Source organism: Porites lutea, chromosome 14 (genome assembly GCF_958299795.1).
Source record: "Porites lutea chromosome 14, jaPorLute2.1, whole genome shotgun sequence".
NCBI classification, from domain to species: Eukaryota; Metazoa; Cnidaria; class Anthozoa; order Scleractinia; family Poritidae; genus Porites; species Porites lutea.
Window position 1 is genome coordinate 18,069,284 of NC_133214.1, and position 26,268 is coordinate 18,095,551.

Genomic DNA, 26,268 nt, shown 5'->3' on the forward strand with positions numbered 1-26,268 from the left:
CACAACAACACGAAAGTGTCACCGTGCATGTTTTAAATCTGATACCAACCTAAAGCTTGTGACTGTGGACAAATCCTAAGATGTGGGCACTTTTAGGAATGAGAGTTCAGTCGCATTTGTGTCATAAAATACTCTGGCCAACCACAACGTGTGCAAACCATCCAGAGAACTGATCAATGAGAAATGAAGAATACTTGATGCACAAAAGGAGACACATTGTGGAAAGTCACATTATTGGTTCTAAAGGCGCAAAGAGGTTTAACTACAATACTAAGAATCAGAAAAATTCATTTGACTTAGTTTTTTTGGTTAAAATAAATTCGAGGTGCCATTAACAGAATTTCCCAAAGAAAGGCAAAGTATAAACATGGCAAAAAAGGTTGGTAAGATATAAGGGGAAATCAAGTATCATAATCACACAACCGCATGTTCTTCACTGTAAATTGATTTTATTACTTCAGCCTTTTTTCTAACACTGCTCAGTTTTATACAGCAGCGGCTTGGCGTGGTCCACCAACTCCTCCTGGACGCTGACCCTGAGGGTTGTCAGGCTGGCAATTAAAACAGAATGAGAGAAACAAAGGCAGGGTGAGATGACAGGAGGAATCTCGGCCTGCCTAATGGCATGATGTTACGTTATTGTACTCTAGCCCATTCTGTCTACTTAGGCAGTTTGTTGCAACTTTTAGGTGAAAAGTGCAGCAATGTAACCAGACCAGGAAATGCCACTGGGATCCCCACAAAACATTCTCTTCCATTTCTGATAGGCTTTCAGCCAAATAAAAGTGATTGGAGTTCACTTAAAAGTACAAGATTAATGGGTGTACTACACATATTATTGGACTTTCTGCTCCAGTAAAGTACTATGGACAAACAGCAGTTTTCTCACATGCTAGTGAGAACCTGAATGGTTTTCAAAAGGAATGATAACACACTTTACTATTGGACAACAATACTGTCACACCCTGAATGAAACCAATAATTCTCTTGGTCCACAAGAGTTTTTAGTAGTGACAAAGCAGTAGCAAAGTCCAGTGATTGATGCAATTTTCAGTTGGGTCGGCCACATGTGTGGGATAAAACAGGGATTCAAATAATTCTGTTTTAGTATTGAGAATTTACCATTTTTCTGCACTTGGTGTACTGAGTTCACATTTTGATTCGTGAACAAATAACACAGCTGTCAGAAATACACATGTACATGACTGAGCTGCATTTAAAAGTGCGAAATGTGTCCAACCTTTGAGGATAAATATCAGGCAGCTGGAGTAACTAACTGGAGCCGCCTTGAAAACACAACTCGTGAGAAAAGATTAAAATGTTTGGGGTAGGATAGCCTTGGTATCACCCACAGTAGTTGTAAACAAGAACTTCTTTTTGACTTACCCTGCGAGGGAACCTTGGAGGTGGGACCCTGATTTTTCTGTTTTCCTTTGAGCGATTCCTCACGACCTTGGAGTGAATTGCACAGCTCACACAGTAGTGAAGTTTCACATACAGTTTGGGAAGAGGATACACTAGAAATAAATGAAACATATTAAATACAAAAATGCACATTATGGTGTTATTGTCCAGTGTCATCTGAAAGCAAACACAGACTGTTCTCTACGATAATAATGATAACCTGCCAAAACAAGTATCTTAATGTCCCAAGTGACTAATACCAATATTCTCCTAACAGTATCCAAGGTTGCAAGAATTACTTGACCGTCTAAGCCCCACGATCCACATACAAATTCTCCACACAGATCTCCATACATTTCTTTTAAGAATAGTTGAGAAAATTTGGTTTAAGATCAAAGCATTCTCCCTTTGGTAATCAATTTAGTAATTCTCATAACCTGTACTGTTGATGATCTGCTGACGTCATTAGGAGAAAAGTGATGTTGGTCACTCTTGAGACCTAAAGGGTAAATTATCACTAAAGGAAAATACTTTGATCTTTGACCAAATCCTCTACACTGCTTCTTTAAAGAATTGTATAGAGATCCGATAGGAGAATTTGTCAGCAGATGTAGTGTTTTGCACCAGAATTCTTGGATAAGCCCTATCCCAAGAGTAACCAGACCCACCTCCTGTTAGTTCATGCAATGAAGATTTTCACACCGTGATTATTTTGAGGATGCAATTGTGTTCTGTGGAATATACTGCAAAAATTTAACTGAAAAAAGCTGACTAATAGTAACAAAATATCTTCACAAATAAGTTTTGTAGTGCTTTCCCGACAGCCCTGCTAGGAGGGAAGAGTAAAAACAAATAATAAATTTTTGCACAAACATGGAAAATTTCTTTTCTGCAGCTAAGTTGAAAGCCTCTTTTGCTTTTGTTTGTTGTTTCTTTTTCAACCATTATTACTGCAGCCAAGAAAGAGCCCCACCGCAAGTATTAAAACATCAGTGTTATATTACCTTCATAAACACTAGCATCAGCTATATCCCTGACAGCAGCTGCCTCCACAATGTTCCTAATCACAAACTTCTTAATAGCTTTGTCCTTGGGTACACATCGTGCACAGTTTGTACAACGAACAAACTTGACATGTCCACGGCCATGCTTGCTGCGCCCACAGTTACGCCTCTTTTGTGTCTGCATGTTAAACATGAAAATTAACCTTTGAACCTTGAAGCGGGCAGATGAAGACATAATTTTTACCATCTATCTAACTTCTTGAATTCAGCTAGGCATAACCATTTTCAATACAGTACAGTAACATTTAGTTTACAGTCACTTCGTTCCATGGTCAGATCACTCCAAGCCTGCAGATTGTCCAATTTTATAGTCAGATCACTTCAGTGTAAAACTTTTTTTGGGCATGAGTAACGCTGACTATTAAGTGGAATGATCTGGCTTGGAACCATCTGATCATAGAACAAAGTGACCAGATACCCATTATCCCAGTCATATTGTGTGCAATCACACAGGCCCTCAAAGAGCAAAGAATGAATATTTTCTAGAAGCACAAAAAATATGGGTTTGCCCACACAGATTTCCTGCTTGTAAGATATATCTCATGACTGGTTTTCAATTAAACCCATTACATTAATATAATTGGAGGGAGGAGTCCTTCAAATTTTTATCCTTTATTTCATTAAACAGAATTGCACGCTTTACCATTTTAAGAAAGCTTTCATAGTTAGGATCTAAACAGACACTCTGGAAGACCAACTAAGAGCTCAATACTTCAACTTAAAACTGACATGAAAAACAGAGCCGGTCGCCAGTTATTGTTTCAGTGCCAATGACCAAAAAGAACATACCAGTGTAAAAAATAGACAAATGAAAGATCAATGAAATTAACTGGAATTTTCCTTCTAACAACTGACAACGTGGGTTTTATACCAGCGCCACATTCGAACACAAATAGCTACAAAATCGGAATTTTTCTTCCGCGATATCAACAAAGAACGCTTTGAGGGGCATAAGTGATGCCTAATAATCATTTCAAACGCCTCAAACGTCTTTACTGTTACAATAACGACCGAAATACACATTGAATAAAGTTACACATCACAAAAACCTCACCATGTTGGATCTGAAAGAGGGAAAAGAGACCGCTCACATGGAAACCCTGAAATTTCACTTGGGCCACCCCGAAAATTACTCTATAGCATCGCGGGCGCAAGTTTCATCATTCACGTGCAAAGTCAAGATGGCTGCCTCTTTTTTGAATAGAATTGCTGCTCTTGGAATCGGCGTCGCCGCGATCGGTGGCGTTGTTAATACTGCCCTCTACAATGGTAAGTTGCAACTTTGTTTACTGTTCTTGCAGCGTGGTGGATTTTTGAAAAAGCGACGCATGATTTGGAAAATCGTTAAAGATTTGTTGACAACTTCGACTGCATGTCCTCATCTACTGTAGGCCGCTTAATCAATATTTCCTTTCTGAAGAAGCCCTACCTGCACTGTATTTTTTCTCTGGCTGTTAAAATTCTATGATAAATTACCTGCAATCAAAGATTAGCCGATCTTTCTTTACTTTATTTTTTTATGGGTTTTAACAAATTGAAGTAAGCTTATATTTTTCTTTACTTCGTACATTGGTTTAAAACTGTACCAAAAGAGCTGTAGCTTTATCACAAAAATGTTCTCCAACTTCTAAAACTTCGTTAAAGAAGGTTTCAATAAAACCTGTTGGTGTCTTTAAGTTCAGGGTACATTTTTTTATTTTTCATCTTTTTAATTATCCTGTGACATTTATTGAAATTATTGCATAATGCTCCTTTCACTATATGTGAGGGGTGTGTGCGAGGAGGGAGGGGGGAGGGAGGTGTTCGTGTCCAAAAAAAACGCACATGATTTGCTGTTTCAGGTAAGTAATGATAATATATTAGGCATTGGCTTGTAGCTTCCCTTTTTTTTGGAGTCATAACTTTTGATGTACAAAGACCCATTCCAGAAATGACAGCTGGTGTAATATTCTTACATATAGTTACTGGTTTATAAAATCAGCCCTAGTAACATCATCCTCAAAATCAAAATTCAACAGAATGTCGTACCTGAGGTTAAGCTATTAAGGGACTCATTTTGATTTAACCAAAGGAAAGTAGACAAGCCACCATTTTTGCAATGGGTCTCTATTTAATATAACAGCTAACCTGAAAAGGTCTCTCTGTAAATGACAGAACACAGTATTTCTATGTATTTTTGACCTTTAGTTATCTCTTAGTAACAACTTCAGAAGGGGATGTAAATTCTAACTACATGTACTATATAGAGTTAGTAAAAGTAAAGTCAACTCTTTTTACTTATAAATGCATACGATGTGGTTCTAATTTCAGTGGAAGGGGGCCATCGTGCTGTAATATTTGATAGATTTCAAGGTGTTAAACCTGAGGTCACTGGTGAAGGAACCCATTTCCTCATCCCGTGGGTACAGAGGCCCATCATATTTGACATTCGTAGCAGACCAAGAAATGTACCTGTTATAACTGGAAGTAAAGGTACTTTATTCATCTGTTTTAAAAAACACCTAAATGAACTATCTATAAGAAGATGGTGAATAGAACATAGAAAATGGTGTTTTGGGGTGTCAAGGGTGACTATTTCTATTCTCTGCACACCTACCGGTAACTCCTGGATAACTGCCTCCTCACAGTACACCCATTTAGATGAAAAGGTTATCTTAGGAAGCAAGTAGGGGACAATAGGGCCATTTATACGAGGAAAAATAAGACGCGTCTTACATAGGACGTGTCTTAAATAAGACGCGAACTTTCCGTATAACGGCACATTTCGTCTAAAATAAGACGCGGCGTAGCTAAGACGCGTCTCATTTTAGAACAGCCCTTAACACCTGTTCTTAGATAAGACGCGTCTTGGCCAAGACGAGAAAAACTTCGTATAAATGACCTTCGCGTCTTACATAAGATGCGAATGCATAGTACGCATGCGTTAATTTTTGGCGTGCCATGTTGGATTGCCATTGCTACGGACGGCATTCACATGAAAACAAGTCAAGAACAGAAATAAGACGCGAACCATTTATACGAGCTGTTCTCGTCTTAGATAAGACATGCTCGTATAAATGGTACAGTTCACATCTTATTTAAGACGCGTCTTATTTTTCCTCGTATAAATGGCCCTAGTGTGTTCCCTGGGCTGTGGCTGAAGACAATGGATCAGAGGTTGTTTTTGGGCACTACCGGATTTGTGGACAGCAGCCTTGTTCCCAGGGGTCTCTCCTACCCATCCTGGGGAATGAGGTTACTTGGACAGAAGGCAAACATCTGAGAGTAACAATTTTAGTAAAATCCCTCTAGGGGAGTATGCACCCCTTGTAGAGTATTAGCTGCTGAAAAGCCTAATTCAATAATTGAATTCTAATTATTAGAAAGTTTTGATCCATTCTCAAAATAGGTCAGACTCAAACTCTGTGAGGAAAAGCCATACCAAGGTTATATACTTCCCAAATTGAGTGTCTGCTGAAAAACTTCTTTCTTTGAAGACAGCAGAAAATAGAGTTTATTTCTAAGAAGGAATTTTGCTTAACAGATTTACAGAATGTTAATATTACACTAAGGATCCTGTTCAGACCCCAACCTCAGGTATTGCCAAACATGTACATGAACCTTGGAGAAGATTATGATGAAAGAGTTCTTCCATCAATTACAACTGAAGTTCTCAAGGCTGTTGTGGTAGGCCATAACGTTTTAGTTTACTTCAACTTTCAAACAACATATGTACACTTTTATCACCAGGCTAAATTCTCAAGTGTCGTTCCAACCATTCCAATATAATTATCTTCTGATCAGTACTTGCTTGTAGTACTGTTTATGATGATATACAAGGTGGCAGGTTGTAATATTAAAATTTGTGATTGAAAAGGTGGAAGTGTGTTTAATAAACTAGAAGTAATCACAGATTGAGGATCTGCGTTCGTCACTCACACAATTGAAATAGAGTCAAAAGGATTCCAGTTTCCAGTGGCCGAGATGCCCCTGATAAAATTAATAGGGGTGGCTAATTTGCAGTCGGTTGTGATAGCTCAAAAACTTCTGCCTTAGTGCCACAGGAACACCAGATTAGGATGCATTCTGACAAATGCAATAATTTGGCATTGTAAAAAGCTACTGATCATTGCTCCTTTCTGGTTGTCATAATTTTAAGCAGACTCTAACTGACAATGTTTTTTTTTCACAAGGCCCAGTTTGATGCTGGAGAACTTATCACACAAAGAGAAGTGGTAGGTTTGTCACAAGATTTCAGTTTTTTAAACTGTATTTGCCACTTTAGAAATGAGGAGGGAACTGAAGGCAATTTGTCCTCATTGTTTCTGGGATCATTGCTGTAGACACACCAGTCAGCTATTGGTAATTTTTCCTTGTCCTTAGTAGCAGTCCCAGAGGTCCTTATGAATGTTGTCTTGGCCCAGTTCCCTTCTTGGTTCTAAAGTGGCAAATTGCAGGAGAGATTTAAAAAGGATGATACTCATTGTCTCTAAAAGTTATAGTGAAAATTTAAAATCATATGTTCAAGAACATTTTATGTTAGCTGACACAAACGTTGAGTAAGGCAAGATGCTGTAACTCTTTAAATCATTACCAAGTAAACCTTGAAGAAGACATGTCCAGCATTCTTGATTTAAAGCTAAAGTAATCTTCAGGTTTCTCTAACTTGTTATTTCCAAGTTTTGATAAATGATAGGTTGTCTATTTTGAATAATGAAAAGTTTACATGCAAATTTTAAATTTTGTAGGTTTCTCAGAAAGTTCAAGAGGCCCTGACAGAGAGAGCTGCAAGTTTTGGTCTTATTTTGGACGATATCTCTTTGGTGAGGATACATCATTATGAATTTAGTGTTAAATAAGAACAGCACTTTGGGGGGATAGCGGGAGATGTTAGGGGGTGTGGTAGAGGGACCCCTTGAATGTCCATACACCCATCCTACCTGAGATACCTCGTTTTGAACTTGGAGACAAATGCACCTCCCTGCCACCCATACCCCCTCCCAGTAAAACCTTATGCCCTGGTTGTTCAAACTCGGATAGCACAATCCAATGGATAAATTACCATCCTTTGAGTTGTTTGACTGTAATTGCAATGTTTGAGAGCGCAACAAATTGTACAGAAACAGTTACTGAATCTGAACTGCAAATTACGGTATTAATTGAAAGAAATTTAATAACTAAGATGGCAATGTACATGGATAGAGGCAAGGAATAGAAAAAATAACCAGCAAACATCCCTATGTACATGTACCTGTGTTGATACAGACAGTTAAAAGAAATCATGAAAGAGTTGAAGGTGATAAAGCTCAAATCAATAGCAGCTGTTAGATTTGACTACCATCACGACTTTGGAATCTGAAGCTAGTTAAATCCTCAGAACTCTAACTCCTTCCTGTTCGCGACCAGAACAGGGGAAGATTATTACAGTTTATTTAAGCACACAAACTGGATTTGAAAGCTCGTACTCGTTTTCAGTCTCTTGCTTGTAGTCAAATCTAAGGTTATCAACAATCCTTTTCCAGCCTCAGTATCATGGATCCTTAATATCAACAACTCTGTCAGGTTTTCCTTGTTTAAATTGTTTTGTTTCCCTTGTTTTAGACTCATTTGACCTTTGGTAAAGAATTTACAGAGGCTGTCGAATTAAAACAAGTCGGTAAGTGAAGGATTTTGCTGTTGCCTGTTTGGAACGTCTGCATTCAACAAGTATACACCCTGCGAGGGGAAAAGAAAAATGAAAGTTCTTATTGCCGATTAGGTTTTTTGCATTCCATAAGGAATACTTTTTCCCTTTTACTTGTGTAACTTTGTGGCTTTTTTCTCTTCTATCCTCTAGCTCAGCAAGAAGCGGAGCGTGCCAGATTTCTTGTAGAGAAAGTAAGTAGTTGGACAAGACAAATTATCTGAATAGTCTCTTTGAAAATAAATCCAGCAATGGCAAAGAGCATGAGCTGCTACAGTCATCTCGCCACCAAGAGGTCGACTCGCCGCCAACATTGTTCAACTTTTTATTCCATTTATTCGACTAAGCTTGACCATGAGCCCTAGAGGTAAAAATGTTTAGTAGATGGCAACCGATCATAGATTTCGTTTTCGTTGATGGCGAGATGACTGGATTCCCCGCTAATAGCTAGATATTTTACCTGTGGAGCTAGCTTGCTCTCCAGCATTGTGATTGGTCAGTCTATGGTACGAGTACGTCGCAAGCGGAAAAGTGGTGCGACTTTTTGAGCCTTCAGATATATCTTGTAGCAACATATAAAACCGCTTTTTCTTCCTCTCTCATCTCTAGGCTGAGCAGCTCAAGAGAGCTGCCGTTATCACCGCTGAAGGAGATGCCAAAGGCGCAGAAATGCTGGCTGATGCATTTAAAGAAGCAGGGGAGGGCCTTGTAGAGCTGAGAAAGCTGGAAGCTGCTGAAGAAATCGCAGACAGATTGTCTCGTTCACGAAACGTTGCTTACCTACCAAATGGACAGAACATGCTTTTGAATTTACCTGTTGGTCGTCAGTAAATATGAGTTTTAAAGGACTTAACCCTAGAATTCCGACAATAGACGTTGTTTTCAAGGATTTAGATTAGGTTTTCGTATCAGAGTTGGGTAGACTTGAAATCGTGCACTTCTTGTCAGAACTTTAGGGTTTAGGCACCTGCTGAGGTAAAGTATTTGGTCTCTTCAGGCCACTTGAGCTTAAGGCCAGTTATTTGTCACGGGAAAGTAAAGAAATGACCAGAGAAGTTTGTTCTGTTGTACGTCTTTAGAACCATTGCAAACAGTCTGTAACTACAGGAGGTTTCCTGATCAATCGGAGAGTGTTGTCAGTTACCGTAAAAGGCCATTTACACGGGCGATTTTGTCACGTCGGACGACAAGAGCGGTAATTTAAGCGCGATCTACCTTCGAGTTTAGGTAGTGTTATTAAACAATATTATAAACATACGCGGTTGCTTGTAAACAAAAAATGGCGGACAGTACTTATTTCCAAGAACAGGTCGCTTGCTGCGATAAATCACGCTGAAATAGCCAACTGTTTACACGTGCGATTTGCCGCTGCAACTAGATCAGCCCTTGTCGCCATTAAAATCGCCCTGGTAGACCGGCCTTAATAATGATGTAACTCGTAATAAATTTTGGACAGAAACACGAGATTCTCAGTGTAAACAAGTATTCGTTTTAATTCCAAAGGCTTTAGGTTTCTCACACCAGTGCCAAGACAGGTTTAGAGTAAACTTACTTAAAAGAACCACGTAAAACATGATTCATCAAACAAACAATGGTACTTCGTAGAAGTACCTGGAAATGATTGCCATGCTAGATGGGTCTTAATCCCCGTCTGAGAAACTATAGGGAGAATGGGCATAGCCTTTTGGTGCAGTGATTTCCGGGATCGTTTGGGTAGACAAGCTTAGCTATGATTGGTGGATGAATCTCAAGGTTACCATTAACCAATCACAATTAACGTTCGTCCACCCAAATGATCCCAGAATTCGTTGTGCCGAAAGCTTGTACCCATTCCCCTTATAATTTTGGAGTTTCTTTTTTTACCCTCATAAGAATTACTGAATGTGAAGTTTGCAAGGACGCCATAAATTTGAATCAATGGCAGTAGGTTACTGGCTTAATTTTATCTGACACGACTCCACATACGAGGATGTCCGACTTCGAGATGTACTGTTCTGCCTTTCGTTTAAGGAAAGACGTGTGTTTCGCTTCAAGGGCTTAGCAGCTAACCATACCCCTGGTTCCACCGGAGAGATCATCTGAGCTTACGGTAACATCATTACTTTTTCCATAAACGGCGTCTTCTGCTTGCTCATACGCAGTGTTTTGTCTCCCATGATTCCCTTCTTTGGCGGCGGTTTCTTTGGACGCTAGGTCACTGAATAACTGTGAAACTGTTAGAGCCCGTGAACGGGACATACCTTAAATCGCAATGGAACAATAGCATTATTAGACGCATGAGGTAATGCATTAGACTTGGGTCGGTGATCTCAAATTGCATTATAGGACTGTTATGGGTACTTTCGCGAGTACTTAATTTCGCGAGTAACTAGGAGCCGGATTTCTCGAGTACTAATTTTCGGGATTGCCAAAAAACTAGGGAAAAGCGTACTAAATTTCACGATTTTGTCTTCGTTTAATTTTCGTAAATCCTGAGCAGAGGGCACTTGTCACAAATCAATAAAACATACGTGTTTCAAAGCAAGATGGTAAACTTATAACTGCCTTATATAGAACCTTTAAGAAGAGAAAACATAACTGCTTGCTGTGTTGTATGCTATCTATGCAATGTATATCATACAGTTCAGTGCTTAAAATGCAACTTGAGATGTTCAGTTAATGTGCAAAGTACAAAAAAAACCCGGACTAAGAACATTTTTAAAATTCTCACTGTTTGGTTTCGAAAATGGTATTAAATTTTGCGATTTTAAAAAATTCGCGAAATTTAATACTCGCGAAAATTAGTAAGAATAAGGTACGCTATCCCATTTACATGGGCTCAAGCCATCAAACACTCCCATAATGCAATTCGACACTACACCGGCCCAGTCTGATTCGCTAAATGGTCCTTGTGCAATCTGCATCGAGAAGGCCAGGGAACTAAACAATTGCCGGACACTTTTCGGTTCCAGTTCCCCTCTCGTTTCTAAAGTGGTGAATTAGGGCCTTGGTGACATTTTTCTAGATCTCAACGGCCCAATAGACCTATTCGGCTAACTTAATGTTGTAACCAATTCAAACCCTTTGGGCATAAAACGTTTTGTTTCAGGAATTTCCGTATCACTTAAATGTGAATGCCACATTATAATGCAAATACAATACACAAAGAATCTTAACCCCGGGAGATCTGAATTGGGTACAACATTGAGTTAGCGGAATAGGTCTATTCCATCGTCCCGACTCATGTTATGACGGACGGCGAGTGACATTTTTCAACATTCAGACGTGAATCGAAAAAATATTTCATCCGACTTTACTAATACTTGTCAGTTAAGTTGGGCTACTACTCCTGTTTCGCATCAACGGAAATTGTTGTCGATGTAATACATTCACATATTTTCCCTCTAAAGCAAATGTTTTCTAAGGAAATTCCATTCTCGCACCACGAGTCTTCGTCCCTTAATGCGCATGCTCTGGTCAAGGGGAACGAAGACGCTGGGTACGAGGGTGAGGAAATTCTTGTTAAATATTTTCGGTGGTCGCTTACGAGAGGTGGTCGGACATAAAAGACAGCAAAATTAGAAGAAGAAAACTTCTTTTATACTTACTTAAATTTGACGAAGCGCTCAGAGATCTTGGTCTTTGTGTACATCCACATATACTGCACGCCGCACCAAAGACTCGCTTGTAAGCCCACCTATAGCGCATGCTCATTGTACCATAAATGATGGGGTTGGCCAGAGCGTAGATAAGAGATACCATTCCTGTGAGAAGTACCACCAGTTTACTGGACCTCTTCTCTGTTACCAGGTTAACTATGTTACTTATCTGAAAAGAAAGTTTAGCGTTCTTGTTTGATTCAATCTCTGCTGTATTTACTGAGCTGGAAACCCAACTAGGGGAAAAAATGACTTCGAACAAAGTTTCTTTTTGGGTGGGGGAACAGGAGTCCAAACCTCCGACTTCCCGTACTTTTCATTCCCGGCTCTCGCCCCCTTATTCTTAACTTCTCTTTAGCGCTTGTTTGATTGCGAAACATCAAGCATTGCTGCATAATTTCCTCCCCGGAAGGGCATCCTCGGAGACCCAGGGGCAGATAAAGGGGGCGAGGGAAAGTCTAAACGGGCAGAAAAATATATATGGAACGAAGAAAAGTAAAGAACGCCGTTCTCTACTTTTCTTCGTGCCACATTTTTCCGTCCGTTTAGACTTTCCCTCGTCCCCACTATCTGCCCCTGGGTCTCCGAGGATGCCGGAAGGGTTACTTGGGTTAATTTTTGCTGGGTATGTGCCGCTGACCTCTCAGAGCCCCTACCCCATTATAGTCTATTCTGTGGCCAATTATAGACCCCATCTTAGTCACTTTTGGGCAAATATGTAATTTTCGCAACCCAACTTAGTCATTTCATAAATTGGCCCATTTCACGTAGATTGAATGAAGAACACTTTACTTTTACTTTTTATCTACAGTATAAACATTCTGGTACGTTTGCTAATCGTAAATATGAAGATCTGTCTTACCCCAAAAAATCTGGAAATGTGAGACCCCATCCTGGTAACTCTTTTGAAAATACGACCAGTCGTGAAAATGCGACCCCATCCAGCGGCACATCCCCATTAGCCTCCCATAAGAAAGTACCCCCCCCCCCGATTTCCTCCTATCTATTCCGCTTTTCACCCTTTTAGAACTTCCACCTCCGGTCCCCCTCCCATCCCCTCCAGCCCCTATTCTCACAGTCTTTCACCCCTTGTCATCCAAGCCTCATCAATGAGTTTCTCTCAGCCCCCAGGAGGGGAACATGGGAGAGTACTTTCCTAAAATAACAATACAGATGTTTTATGGGAGAGCAGCCTATTGATAATCCTAATTAAGACGAGTTCGAGTACTGGTAAAAATATTCAACAAGAATTAAAGCTTCACAATATCTACAGGGTATATAACTCTACCAGATCATAGCAGGGTATTGTTTTGAATAGAAAATCCTTCATTCAAAAACAAAACTAGACACCAAAACTCACCAGGATTGGAAGCCAGCTGATGTAGTAGAGGAACACCACTACAGCCATCATTCGAGAGAGTCTTCGGATTTCGCGCACACCAGAAGGGTTCCTTTTGCGTCTTTCCCTCGAGCGCTCACAGTACTCTTCGGGAATCGACCCTCGGGACACATCGTTTCCCGCGCGTTTATTTTTCGTGTCCATTGTTGTCTGTCTTCGTATAAACCTCGTACTTGACAACTTGATAGCAATCCAGCATATTAATACTATTGCTAAAAGCACGAATGACGTGGATACAATTAATATCGCGTATGTTCTGCCCAAGTCTGATAAGTGATAAAAACATTTCCCGTCTTCGAAGCCAGATTTTCCAACTCCCATGAAGGGGAGACTTGCAAAGAACACAGCCATGAGCCAATTAAACAAAACAGCTTTCTTGATTCGCGAAATCGTGATGTTTGTATGATATTTTAAAGGCCATAGAATCATTAATGTACGCTCTATTGTAATAAGTATAACAGTACCCGCGGAAGCGAAACGAAGAGTGTGCACCATAACAATGAAGAAACCGCAAAGAAATTCTGTCCAGTTCTGTTGGAGGAAATAATTCATGAAAATTACAATTTGAAGAGGAAAAGATCCGCCAACGAAATCAGCAGTGGATAACGACAGGAGAAGGATATCGGTAATGGCCCAGTATTTTTGCACCCGGAGAGACAGAAGAACCAAAAGATTTCCAAATACCACGGCTAGAATACCTGATTCTAGGATTAATCCAATGACGAATGGATTTAGAGAAGAGTTTTCAACATCATCATCAAGGTTTTTTGGTGTAGTAAGACCCAATTTCCTGGAAGATGTGTTGTTGGATATATCGGGAATTGTCGAGCCCGTGGAAGCCATTTTCTTGAGGTAATCAGTTGTCAAATTGCCATCCGGCCATTTCCATTGTTCTTTTCAAGTTGTTCTGTGGGTGAAATGGAAGATGATAACATTGATGCCTTATACAAAATAATGAACAATTTCATTCAGATCAGTGCGCGAAATGTTCATTTTCACAGCGTTAAATAAAGCATCAATAAAAAGACTTAGTCAAAAATGTGTTAAATAACCCGCTCGCTGTGCATGCACATCACATTGATCAGTTAGTCTTAAAGAGATGATAATTTAAAAACAATTAACGAGTGAGAATAGTAATCACTCACGTACAGTTACTCTTAAACTTGGCCGCTCCGTTAGATCGTTACAACAGATAATTTCCACAAAAGAAAGCTTGACAGTCCCTGACAGTCCTCTTCACACTGAAATAATTGTCGTATTGAAGAGGGGAATTTAAATTGCATTTGTTCGAGAGCAGACAATCTATTATGCTTGAGTGGAAATGCATTCCGACCTGTATTTTGATTTATTCCCGACAGCATCTGAATCGCTTCTTTTATTCTTTCCTTAACACATGAGAAAACATGTACAATGTTGTTTCAATATTTATTGAAATTTCAGTGGCGTCAACATGAGCATATTGGAGCTGAAAAATCACGATATTTTCAAAATTTAATAACCCTTTTTGAACATACTATGATCCTGAACTTGAAAAATTGATATTTCAGTACTGTGGAAACGTTTTTTGGAGCATTGAATTGAAGTTCCTAAAGGGCAATGCGCATGTCTGAGTGAGAGAGAGAGACGTGACCGGAAAACTGGAATACTGAACTTTTGAAACACCGGAACACAAAACTACGGGAAGCTGTGTAAATTTCAGAAAGGTGCGAGGAACCTTCCATCTCAAACCTTTGAGAAACGTTCAGGAAAGTTTCAGCCTCTTTACAATCACGGATGTTTTCCGTTTTGATATAGGGCAAGAGTGAAAGTTCGACAAAAATAAAAACAAACTAATCCTAGATTAATTTAATTACTTTTTTCATGTGTGGAATACCCTGCTGTTTATTTTGTTTACTTGACTGTTCATTATAAGGGTTATGTCATGTTATTTGCCATCTTTTTCAAAATGCCAAAACTTTTTTCGCACCAACTGAATTCTAAAAATAATGGTCCAGTTTTATCATTTAAGACTTCATTTAGGCAATGAAACTGTTTTCCGTTGTCCGTTGCAAAGGACGGCAAGGATGGACATCGATTAAATCTTGAAAAAAACTGGCTCCAACTTGTTTTAAATTTTAATGCTATGCTGCAGAAATCACCAAAAAAATATTACGGCTACATGATGGAAAGGGGAAAAAGCCCTTAGTGATGTTTTTAGCACAGAATTGACCGAAAACAGCAGTATCCCTGTCACATGGGCCCTTTAAGCCCTAAAAGCGATCAGCATCAAATTCCTGCTTGTGATATCAATGCTTTGTAAACAGAGTGGCCATGACAATTACGGACATGATCACACAGGGTGAATTTGCTTGTTATTTATAAACTTCTCCCCACAAATTCTGTAGGAAATGAATAGGGGCAACAAATGAGAATTCAAATTTTGATCTAAGGGTTAAAAGGGTAAACTATGATTTACTCAGAAGCAAATCAGTCCCTCATTCTCATTGACTGGGGATACACTAGTTGTCGGTCACATCAGTTTATATATAGAAAACAGAGAAAAAGCGGGTTTAAAACCAATAAATGACCGATAAAAATCGCTAAAGAGAGCTCTTATATTTGTATTTAGAAGTATTGGCAGTTTCTTAGGAGAAAAATAGGAGAAAAAGCAAACACATATATGAAAAATGGACAATTTTTCTCACTCTCTATTTCACCCAATATGGAAGACATTTTTCAACTTTCCTTGTCACTGTCGAGCGATACCAGTTTCGACTTCCTTTCCTCTTTCCCCTTAAAACAAATAAATTCACTTTGTCATGGTTTTTCTCAGTATAAATCACCGGAGACGTCACTAAAACCATCACAGAACGATCAACTCGCCTGCGGACAGATGGGCACTTTTTGTACAGTCGCGAACTCCGCTTTACGAACACCCGTATAATACGAACACCTCGTTATTACGAACAGTTTGCTTTGTCCCTGGGGAAAGAAAGCTCTTAGATTTTCTCTGAATTCAACCCGCTTGATGCGCACACCCGTTGATACCGACACTTTCTATGGCCCCCACAGAGTTTGACTATACTTAAGTCCGTTTTGCGGTCACCCTGAAGGTAGTTCTAAAGCTGAGTACGGTATATGAGTAAAATCCTCGCGCGACTATTCAATTGAAAACTGCCAAGTAGGACGTTTGTGTTTTCAGTGCAGCTGCTTCAAAAAATGATTAAAACTTAAAACCTGAGGCTGAGGTTTTGAACTCAGTGTGGCCTCCGTCATTTGGAAGAGCGGAAATTACCTGAGAGATAATCTGCTGTGCCGTTGGTGACGTTTTTGCCTTGTTTTAGGTGAACGCTTTCCAATGGCGCGGAAAAATAAACTTGAGTTGACAATGGACAGATTTTGAGACACTTTTACGGGTCAATTCGAACCACGCGACCAAGCGTTCTTACGAGTCGTTTATCACTTGAGTGATAATCTTTCGTGCCGTTTTCGACCTTTTTTTAAAACCTTATTTAAAGTGAACGTTTCCAACGGCGGGGAAAAGTAAACTTGAGTTGACAATAGAGAGATTTTGAATCACGTTTACGGAAAACGGAAACGTCAATTTGTACCACGTGACCAAGTTTTCTCTACTTCACTGGAGTCGTTTACTGTTCATTATCACCTACAAAGAAATAAGTGGTTTTATGGTCGTTTCATCCATAAGGGTGATTTTGCACAGCGTTTTCCATTTGCCGCAAAACATTCTTCTTCTTCTCCATAGTAATGCTCGTTTTGAGTTACGGTGTGATATGCTCGTTGATAACTGAGATATGAAGTGATGTCCCCTTGGCATAACAGAAGTTTTTTAGATCTTTGATTCGTTTCTAGAATGAAGGTCGAAAACAACCTTGCGTTTTAAATATCGTTAGTTCCCAAAAGTTTAACATGTCTTTTACATTCAGTGAAAAAAGAAGAATATACCAGTTGAAAATCACTTGCTTAGAGTACTATATTTCTAATTTAGAAAACGATTGTCGTTTGTTGCCAGTATTATAAAGTATAAACAAATAAACTTGATTTGTTTACTCACAAAAAAACCCTCAAACCTTTTAAGAAGTTTGCTCAGAGAAAGGAAAACTACCAACTACAAGCTTCGTTCATTTTGATGTGTCTTCTCCATAACAACAATTTTCAATGATGATCACAAAAAGTAACTCCAGGGCATGACGGAGAATTTTTCCTTTCTTTCAGCGAGTGTGAAAGCCTTTCATATGAATGATTCACCCATACATGTCTTTTGAACAAATATGAACAATTTCAAACTAATTTTAGTAAATCAAGAGTTGTGGTTTTAAGGAAATGTTTTCATGGAGTTTGCGTCACTGTTGCTAAAATACACCTACATTTAATAATCACCGCAGTTAATGCTATCATGCTGGTTATATTTGTTTCAACAATAAGAAATCATTTCCTTTCTATCAAATTTTAAAAATGCTAGTGAGACATTGAGCCCTATCACCTCTAGAGGTGAACAAAAGTCAAATTCCAAAAAAATTATAATTTTCATTTTGTAAAAAATTTAAAAGCAGATAGTTCCATGTGAAAGTATTCCCAAAAAGATTTCACTTGAATGGTCACACTTTAGGATTTCATTTAAAGACTCAAAAGTTAGAATCACCACGTTCAGCGGCATAATAAACAGTACCACAGGAAAGTACTGCTCAGTAGCTTTCATTTGAATGGTCACACTTTAAGATTTCATCCACACGCTCAAAAGTTAGAACCACATTACGAGACTCCACCATTGACAAAAGCTAATATAGCTGTAATATACCCAAGGACCCAAGGATTCTGTCAGTTGTTGTAAAGTGATCACCGTACAAATGGCTCTGTGTACTTAGTTGAAAATTGTTTACTTGTATTAGTAAAAGAGAGAAGCATAATGGGTTATTCCTCATGCACGCATTTGACTTAGGAAAACATCGATATTGGACTTGTCAAACTAAGAGAGGGCACAACCGATAACGCTTTTTAAAACCAATTCTTCACACACTCGCATGTTACTTCTGGGTTAGAAGAGAAAAAAGATCTTAAACTGACGAAATAAACTGAAAAAATATGAGGAAGAGAAAACGAAAAAACGGTGGATAAAAAAAATTCACAAATGGGAAATAAAGAAATAAATTTCGAGGAGTGAAACGTGAAATAAAAAGGAGCCGTGGAACATAACTAAGTATCACGAAAATGCCCTCATTGAGATCTAAGGTGGCTTCAGATCAAATCATTAAGATGCTATATAAGCCACGGCGAGATCATCATCCCTTGCCGTGAATAAGTATAATAGTTTTATACGAAACAAAAGAATCATGCAGTACAAGCACTGATTACTAAAATTGTTTCGATAATTTATATTCATGGGATAATAACTTCTCGTATTCTAAATACATAAAACATACTCTAAAACGAATGGTTTGTTGGCATGGCCTATCACACCTAACGATGATTCAGTTCGAAAATTTTAGTCCAGGTACGAAATACTATAGTGTGACCATTCAAACGAGACCTCTTCGGTACTTTTAGGCCGGCCTATCACATCTAACGTGAATTATTCATGCTGTTGTAACTTTTTAGTCCGGGAATGAATTTATATAGTGTGACCATTCAATTTCGATTTTATGGATGTCTTTCTTTTACTTTGGCCCACCACTTTTGGGAGTCATGGTGGTTTAGATTTACCTACCTGACCTGTCATAGAAAGGAAAGTCAGGCTTCCTCTGTTTAATTTTCGACATTAACAGGAAGTATTTGAAAATGTGGTGTTCCCTCTCATATAACGTTTTCCGGAGGTTCATTTGAAACTGCAAAATACCTGACACTCACTCCCTGATTAAACTGTTAAACACTGATTGACTGATCTTCCAAGTGTTTGAAACGAAGCTGTGAATAAAATCCACGTGTATTTATCAAATTTTTTAACTACTGAACATCGCTTGCTCGAGTCTAAACTATAATTAAACACAATTACCTTACCTCGCGCATTTCTCCTCTGAGGCAACTCCTTTCTTTCCTCCGGAATAAAAAATGTTCCACCTTACTGCTTTTACTTGAAATCAGACCATCTTTACTGTAAATTGGCGCAGGTTCCTTTTTCTCTGTTATGATCGTTGGTAAGTCGTTAAAAGCCTAAAGAAACAAACAAAGGTGAAAGCGATTAGAGTACAAAAAGCTAAAAGCGTCATTATGCAGATGATTCTCTATTTACAATCTCCCACCTGTCACATCGTACAAACCTAGTTTAAAATTACGTGAACCGCAACACGGAAGCCTTTGTCTATGTGTGGCTGTTCATTAGAGGTATTGTTTCTACTTCTGTTATGGTATCAGCAGTCTCCGCTCAAATGTTTCTCCAGGTCTCCCTCGCCCGGAGAAGCTGAGAGAGTCCAGGAGCCCATAGCCAGGAACGTGCAGCTCCTATACTTAGCCTATGCAACAGCGTTTTCACAAATCAAGTTATTTTTAGCATCATTTTTGGGCACTTTTTCCGGCGGAAATGGACGCACCGTTCCTTATGCTTGCGCATCGATAGTACAATAATTACAAAAAGAACAAGAAAATGCTTTCAAAATATCAGAGATACTTTTTTCTAGTTTCCATTTTTTGCTGAATGATTTGTAATTGAGAATTATTTGATATTCAAAACTCGCGGGAAAATCGATCTAAAAATCAATATAAACTGGTCTATGAAAACGGACACGCTGTTGTGTGCTCACTCTAAGTTATGGGCTCTGGAGAGTCTGAGTGCCTTTGGCAAACACTCCGTTACCTTCGTTGATAGTACCTTTTTGCTCGCGAATCTACGGTGGCCCACAACTGTCACGGCAAAAACAAAATACCTCACGGCAAAACCGAAAACCTAACGGCAAAAACAAAAACCTCACAGCAAAACCGAAAACCTCACGGCAAAAACAGAAACCTCACGGCAAAACCGAAAATTTTGTTTATTTTGTTTTTGCCGTAAAGTTTTTGGTTTTGCCGTGACGTATTTTGTTTTTGCCGTGAGGTTTTTGGTTTTGCCGTGAGGTTTTTGGTTTTGCCGTGACAGTTGTGGGTCACCATACGAATCAGATTCTAATTCTGAAATATGACTTCTACGCTGATATCAAACTTATTGTCTGAAGCTGTGCTCTTTATCTGTAGACGTCACAGGAGTGACAACGACCGGTAAATTTTTAGCCGTCAGTTAGCATGTCTTGAAAATCTCACAGACGTTCAGCAATAAAAGTTGACCTTGTGAGAAAAGATCCGCCTACTACAAAGGTTAACGAAACTTTGGTCCTCCGCAATGGCTGTGTTGGTTTGCTATTTGCGGGTCGAGATGGCAAAATGATGTGCATGAAATAAAGTAAAGTGTGTGTGATTTATCCCAATAGACGCTACGAAGGAAAATGGCGGACGCTATGCTGTTATCTTCGAATGCAACTACTGAGAATTCAGCATCTGTTCTTTCAAATACTTAATTTGGAGTAGAAACTTTTCACAGAACGGCAGCAACTATACTTTTTCTAGGAATGTTTTAGAGCAACGTTGTCGCAGTTTTAGCATAATAAACTTCGGGAAATAGGAGGCAAAAGGTCGCCAACTTTATGTGATTATCTAGCATATACAAGCCACCTTAAATTGGTTGCACATTATCAATTTTCATTAAGCTTGAGGTAAAACAGGTCAAAACCGTTCTAACTATCGCTGTTTCAACAGCCCCTTGGCGAGTTTTATAATTCAACTGTCACATAATTTTAATACCCGGCTCATTTAATACGAGGAACAAACTCGCTTTTCTGTGCTTGACATCGATTTTAAATAACGTTTATTAAGTTGCCTACGTATATTGACGGCAAACGAAAAAGATGAAAGCCACTCTTTTGACGCATTAAATTGTATCAACAAGGCTGTTTATTAAGAGTGGCACTCTTTGATTCCTTCTTTCATCCAACGTGCTTTTAAAGAGTTGAAAAGGCCTAATGCAAACAATCTAGACCATGTCAAAAATAGTAATATACACGCGACAAGTCTATTTATTATGGTAATGTCTTTATATATTCTTGCTTTAAAAGCCGGATCAATGTCTAATGACCGAGGACGTCAGTACTATAAGTAAACACTGAAAAACGTTTAAGCGTAGGAGTTTCAGTAGCTAAAACGATAAGCAAAAAACACAAAAAAATTAAAATCACAGACGTGTTGTTATCACAGATCATTAAAAGTAAAATCCTTGTCGATCCAGTTGTCTTATCAAAATGAAAACTTCACGAGTTTCCCGGTAAAACTATAATTTAATTTTCTGGAAAAAGTACTGAAAATGTGACCAAAGAGTTTGAGAAGCTTTTTCCGTGGGAAGAAATGTGTTTTAGACTTCTTTTAGGTTCAATTTTGAAGCTTTCTTAACACTAAACTTAGCCATTTTTAGAAATGTTTGCATTTCGTCTTGTTGCTAAGTAGGTGACGAGTAATTTATCTTTTATTCAGGCCATTGACAGCGTCTTGTAAAAGAGTTGACGAATTCCGACTGTTTACACAAGGGTGAATGATCTAAGAGTGATTTGTAGCCGGACGACTTGAAACAACCCTTTTCAGTTTATTACATTTTCAAGGTCTTCGAGCAAGCAGTCGCCTACATCCTTAGCTATCCTTGAAAGATTCAACGTAACGCTCGACACCTCCACCATATCATGGCAACCCAACCAACTCAAACAAGAATCTTTACTCTCCCCTTCGCTGACGAAGTACTGAGAAACTTCTCAAGCAGCACAGTAAATGCGACAGACGCGAGGGAAAACTTAAACGCACTCATGACCGCGTTAATTCTTCAGTCCGTCATAATTATTGTCGTTTTTGGCAACGCCTTAGTTCTTGCGGCGTTGGCATCCTACCGCTCTTGGACATCTGCAGATATTTTGCTGTTCTCTCTTTCCTTAGCAGATTTCTTGGACTCTGCTTTAGCCGTCGAGCTCATAACAGTCGTAAGGTATTTTTTAGGACAACAGATGGCTAAACCTATGTGCGATGCGTTCGTAGCTTTGGTCTACACTTTTCGAATGGCTTCTTCGTTTACCGTGACTTGTATTGCAGTCGAGCGCTCTCTTTTATTACAGTTTCCATTAAGACATCATACACTTGTGACGCCCTCGCGAATTAAAAAGTTCGTTGCAGGCATCTGGCTTTTCTCAATATTTTCCGCTTTTCTACCGCTTATTGGTGTTGGAAACTCTGGGTTTAAGAACGGGGAGTGCTTTTCACAACTCTACGACCTGGGCAAAGCGTACGCCATTTATATAGAGACTTACGGTGCAATCATGTTTCTAACGGTGTTTGCATCGTATTTCACGATCAAGGTCTCCGGGATCAAGTTTATTCGAAGACAGACATTAATGAGAGGGCACGGAGGAGCGAGGAACCAATCAACCGTGTACAGTTGCCGAGGAAGCGTGCACAGTCCCGGAAAAACGAGCGGCGTTCGGAGCGTGCGTAAGCTAGCCGTTATGATGGGGATAGTCGTGATTATTTACTACATCAGCTGGCTGCCGTTCCTGGTAAGTTACCCTGGGGGAGATCAAGTTACACCTCGGAGAATTCTCTGTACATACCCTAAGGAAAAAGGTCTATGGCTGAATGACTGCCACGACGCTAGAGACTCTTCTTTATTCAAAACTCCAGCTGCATGGCTTTCTAGAGTCCACGCCTTAAAATAACCTTGGGGAAGACACATTATCCCTCGAGCACATAAACCCAAGGGAAAAGTATTTGTGCTATAATTATTAGTATTTGTCCCACAATTATTCCCACCATGATAGAAAATCTCCGTTACTTATCCACCAGCATTCTGGAAGTTCATAACATTAAATTACAAAGGGGGACAACAAGTTTTCCAAGAGGGGAGGGGTCGTCTGTACACAGGCTAAGGTTTTCCCTCTTGGGACAAAACGAAAAAACCCTGGCAGTATACCCAGTGTTGTAGTAAACAAACGCTTCAACCTAGGTGTGGATTCCTGATAGTTAAAATAATTGATATATGCTTTTAAGTGTAAACATGAATAAACTTTTAAGCTGAAATGACATTTTAACTAAAATTAAACGAACATACCGCAGCTGTAGAGAACTGTCAAGGAACCTTTCTAAAAACATAAACAAAACATAGATTATTCCCTCCAATTTATTACCTCAATTCTAATCATTGGATAATATATAAATTATAAAAGAAACAATTTTTGAAGTAAATCAGTTTTGAACTGTTGACTGTTAACATTTAAATACGGCACGAGAGGGTGAGGAAAGCTACTCTCCCATACAAACTACATCCCAAGTACGCTTGTCCATAAGTATCCATCTTCAGTTTCATTTAAGAAGGGATTATTCCCGAAACGTCTGTAATTCATCATGCGATCACATTCTGTAGAAGCACAATTTTTTACCCATGACATTATTTAATTTGATTGCTTTGCAGCAAACAGTTTCCTTCTACGATTCCTCTTTAGCCCGATAACTGGAAAACGTTATAGCTCTGACTAACAAAAACGCGCCAATGAAATTGATTTAAGAGTCTTTATAGCCAATAATATTACGGCTCAACCGTCAGACGACCAATAACATCGCGACTTAATCGACCAATCGGGTCAATAACCAAAGCTAAATACCATGAACTGACGCGATACAACTCGGCCCTTTGACTCCAAAGATGACTAACGCACAGGCGTTTGCAGCCAAACTGTCACCGTCAGCAATAGTCCTATTCAGGACTACGATCGCCCGGACGATCATGCTTCACCTACTTACGAAATGACTCCTAGGTTCAAACTTTTCACACAAAAAAATGTGTTTCACCGTTTAAAATGACTAGCTTACTTACTATTTACCTCTCTTTTATTTTCAGTTGAACAACTTGTTTTGCTTGATAGCTGACCAACAGCCATCACCGAAGATAGTTCTGTTGACAACCCTCTTTTCTTTCCTTCACGCCCTCGCTAATCCACTGCTGTACGGTTGGATGAGCCAACGGTACAGGCGCGGTTACATTTTCGTGTTCAAAATGGTGCTGAGTGCGTGTGGAGGGCACCGCCCAGACAGGAGAACACTTGGTGAGTTTGACCACGAATTAGAAGTCAGTTTTATGCAAATATAAATTACTGTCACGCAAAAAAAAAGATCTTTAGTTAAGTGTATCTAGCCGTTGAATTATTGGCTTCTTCAAAACCAAAGAACTATGAGACGCAGAATTAGCAAAATAACATTGCCTGTCCGTGCTTGTCTCATACTAACGCCTCTATTCTAAAGTCATGGAAGTCGGAAGTTCTAACTCAACGGGTATGAGGTATGTCACTGAGCATGCTCGAAAAAGGGTCTTTGAATAACAGGGACCTCAAAATGTGTCCCACAAGACAATCATTGTAATTGATTATATGCGCACACTTTCTAGGCATGTCTTGTCGCTTTAGCACTGGGCCGAATCTCACCCGACAGCCATCGGCAACGGATATCACTGTATACAACAGCAGACTGTCCTTACAGGTTGTGGACCACCGCCCAGCTACAACCAATGGGGAAAAAGAAGGTAAATGCGGTCGACCAGAGGAGATGGCAATCCTAATCTTAAATGCATGTAGCCAGTATTTGCTTGGACTTCCGCTAAGAATGAATAGATTGCATAGAACGCAATCTGATCATGCGCGTTTGGAACTGAATTCTCTATCACGTGAAACTTAAGCGAAGAAAAGTGCTGGAGCAAGTGCGTTTTAACCTTCGATCGATCTCATCCGTACTCCTAGCCTTTAATTTGCGCATAAACTACGCAGGAGTAATAACGGTTCACTCGTGACAGTCAAAATGGACTTGAGTGTGAGCAAGCCATGGGTCATGATCTCTGACCAAAAATGGGACAAGCCACAATAGGAAATACTTCTGCGCCTGCGCAGGCTATAATCATTTTTTGAGAGCTTTTTTTGACCTACTTTTTCCCGAAATAACACTTCAAATTTGAAATTGTACAGCTCGCGTTTTGAAGCGTTAGTTTACTTTTTCCCCTAATTTTCCTTAATAAAAGTCACGTTAAACAGTTTTCACGTACTTTTTAAGTGCCACAGTAACGTTTAGGAAGGCTAGGCTACTTTGAGTGAACTTCTTTTACTACAACCAGTTCAACGCTTTACTCGCGTCTTTGAGTGTGGTAGGTTTCATATCCGTGATATGTTTTGTTTCACCGACGCGCTAATTATGGGCACTTCACATGCGAAAAATACGGTTAACAATGCTTCGGAAATCTTCGGGAATTTTTCGAATGGCCGCTCGTAAAACCTTTAGACAGCATTCCAACAGCATTTAAAAATCTTGGAATGTATTCGTAAAATCTTGAAAAATTCTGACGACAACAAAATAACTATGCCAAACTCGATTCTCTTTACCAACAGATAATATATATCTGATAGAAAAAACGCTTCAGCATAAGATGGAAATTTCTCGAAGCTTTGCTTTACTGTTTTCTTTTATCATTTTTTATAGACCACAGCTTGAATAACAACGTCGTTCCAAGCGAGCCTGGGAAGAACAAGGAAAAGGGTGATGTTCCAAGAAATAACAACGAGGAACCATGTTCCCATGGCAACCAGGAGGCTACCACTGTTGAGGTTGAAAACAATCTGGGCGTCAACAATGCAAGCCTCGTTTCTGCGGAGGTGATCCAGTTATTAGATGCTCTCTTAAACAGAATAGAAATGAGGTCGAATGCACAAGTCGAATTCGCCGAGTTATGAAGGCTTTCCTAGGGAGATTGAATATATTCTTTAACATTTTTTGAAGTTTTTGTTTTTGCTTGTTTGTTTACTTTTTTCACATTACAGTGTCATAGAAGACAAAATGCGAATATGGGTGTAGTTCTCGACTGAAGATTAGGTTCATAACTGTAGTAACTCCCTACGGCAATAAACACATCGAAGACTCAACAACTCAACAACATTGTATCACAAGATGGCTGATCATACAAAGCACATGGTCTTGCACTCGAACACGAGACGAAAGCGTCACTTCCGGTACACTACAATAACCATAATCCCCCCCTCCCCGGGACCATAATACAGTGAACAAAGAATTAAAGCT

The 26,268-nt window shown here is 39.3% G+C and overlaps 4 protein-coding genes across 8 annotated transcripts; 2 read left to right on the top strand and 2 right to left on the bottom strand.

The window, feature by feature from the left end:
• Positions 1 to 429: 429 nt before the first annotated feature.
• LOC140925287 (small ribosomal subunit protein eS26-like) lies at positions 430 to 5,412 on the bottom strand. 2 transcript variants are annotated; one of them, XM_073375283.1, is made up of 4 exons: positions 5,408 to 5,412; positions 2,409 to 2,586; positions 1,387 to 1,517; positions 430 to 551 (listed from the first exon to the last, which is right to left on the bottom strand). In XM_073375283.1, the coding sequence occupies exons 1-4, from the start codon at positions 5,408 to 5,410 to the stop codon at positions 486 to 488; spliced, it is 378 nt and encodes a 125-aa protein (XP_073231384.1). In that variant the 5' UTR covers positions 5,411 to 5,412; the 3' UTR covers positions 430 to 485. The 2 variants fall into 2 exon arrangements, with proteins under 2 accessions (XP_073231384.1, XP_073231383.1); XM_073375282.1 differs by lacking the exon at positions 5,408 to 5,412 and adding an exon at positions 3,523 to 3,585.
• On the top strand, positions 3,608 to 9,596 carry LOC140925286 (prohibitin 1-like). Its single transcript, XM_073375281.1, has 8 exons — positions 3,608 to 3,737; positions 4,779 to 4,940; positions 5,992 to 6,134; positions 6,641 to 6,682; positions 7,196 to 7,270; positions 8,049 to 8,103; positions 8,284 to 8,324; positions 8,740 to 9,596. Exons 1-8 carry the CDS (start codon positions 3,650 to 3,652, stop codon positions 8,959 to 8,961), a joined length of 828 nt encoding a protein of 275 aa, XP_073231382.1. The 5' UTR covers positions 3,608 to 3,649; the 3' UTR covers positions 8,962 to 9,596.
• On the bottom strand, positions 9,597 to 23,407 carry LOC140925284 (thyrotropin-releasing hormone receptor-like). Of its 4 annotated transcripts, XM_073375276.1 has the most exons (5): positions 23,267 to 23,407; positions 19,159 to 19,311; positions 13,129 to 14,074; positions 11,718 to 11,937; positions 9,597 to 10,370 (listed from the first exon to the last, which is right to left on the bottom strand). In XM_073375276.1, exons 3-5 carry the CDS (start codon positions 14,008 to 14,010, stop codon positions 10,168 to 10,170), a joined length of 1,305 nt encoding a protein of 434 aa, XP_073231377.1. In that variant the 5' UTR covers positions 14,011 to 14,074; positions 19,159 to 19,311; positions 23,267 to 23,407; the 3' UTR covers positions 9,597 to 10,167. The 4 variants fall into 4 exon arrangements, with proteins under 4 accessions (XP_073231377.1, XP_073231378.1, XP_073231379.1 ...); XM_073375277.1 differs by lacking the exons at positions 19,159 to 19,311; positions 23,267 to 23,407 and adding an exon at positions 16,442 to 16,577; XM_073375278.1 differs by lacking the exons at positions 19,159 to 19,311; positions 23,267 to 23,407 and adding an exon at positions 14,317 to 14,434.
• LOC140925283 (galanin receptor 2b-like) lies at positions 21,669 to 26,239 on the top strand. Its single transcript, XM_073375275.1, has 4 exons — positions 21,669 to 22,715; positions 24,053 to 24,257; positions 24,596 to 24,730; positions 25,675 to 26,239. The coding sequence occupies exons 1-4, from the start codon at positions 21,855 to 21,857 to the stop codon at positions 25,923 to 25,925; spliced, it is 1,452 nt and encodes a 483-aa protein (XP_073231376.1). The 5' UTR covers positions 21,669 to 21,854; the 3' UTR covers positions 25,926 to 26,239.
• Positions 26,240 to 26,268: the final 29 nt, after the last annotated feature.

What these genes read in the sequence shown, in the direction of transcription:
- LOC140925286 (XM_073375281.1), top strand. Translation starts at nt 3,650, where the DNA reads ATGGCTGCCTCTTTTTTGAATAGAATTGCTGCTCTTGGAATCGGCGTC. An exon ending in TTATCACACAAAGAGAAGTG is followed by an intron (nt 6,683 to 7,195) that starts GTAGGTTTGTCA and finishes TAAATTTTGTAG; the next exon opens with GTTTCTCAGAAAGTTCAAGA. An exon ending in CCAGATTTCTTGTAGAGAAA is followed by an intron (nt 8,325 to 8,739) that starts GTAAGTAGTTGG and finishes TCTCATCTCTAG; the next exon opens with GCTGAGCAGCTCAAGAGAGC.
- LOC140925284 (XM_073375276.1), bottom strand. Translation starts at nt 14,010, where the DNA reads ATGGCTTCCACGGGCTCGACAATTCCCGATATATCCAACAACACATCT. An exon ending in TCAGCTGGCTTCCAATCCTG is followed by an intron (nt 11,938 to 13,128) that starts GTGAGTTTTGGT and finishes CTTTCTTTTCAG; the next exon opens with ATAAGTAACATAGTTAACCT. An exon ending in GAGCGCTTCGTCAAATTTAA is followed by an intron (nt 10,371 to 11,717) that starts GTAAGTATAAAA and finishes TTGCGATTTAAG; the next exon opens with GTATGTCCCGTTCACGGGCT.
- LOC140925287 (XM_073375283.1), bottom strand. An exon ending in TGATGCTAGTGTTTATGAAG is followed by an intron (nt 1,518 to 2,408) that starts GTAATATAACAC and finishes ATTTATTTCTAG; the next exon opens with TGTATCCTCTTCCCAAACTG. An exon ending in CTCCAAGGTTCCCTCGCAGG is followed by an intron (nt 552 to 1,386) that starts GTAAGTCAAAAA and finishes TTTAATTGCCAG; the next exon opens with CCTGACAACCCTCAGGGTCA.
- LOC140925283 (XM_073375275.1), top strand. Translation starts at nt 21,855, where the DNA reads ATGGCAACCCAACCAACTCAAACAAGAATCTTTACTCTCCCCTTCGCT. An exon ending in TCAGCTGGCTGCCGTTCCTG is followed by an intron (nt 22,716 to 24,052) that starts GTAAGTTACCCT and finishes TTTTATTTTCAG; the next exon opens with TTGAACAACTTGTTTTGCTT. An exon ending in CCCAGACAGGAGAACACTTG is followed by an intron (nt 24,258 to 24,595) that starts GTGAGTTTGACC and finishes CACACTTTCTAG; the next exon opens with GCATGTCTTGTCGCTTTAGC.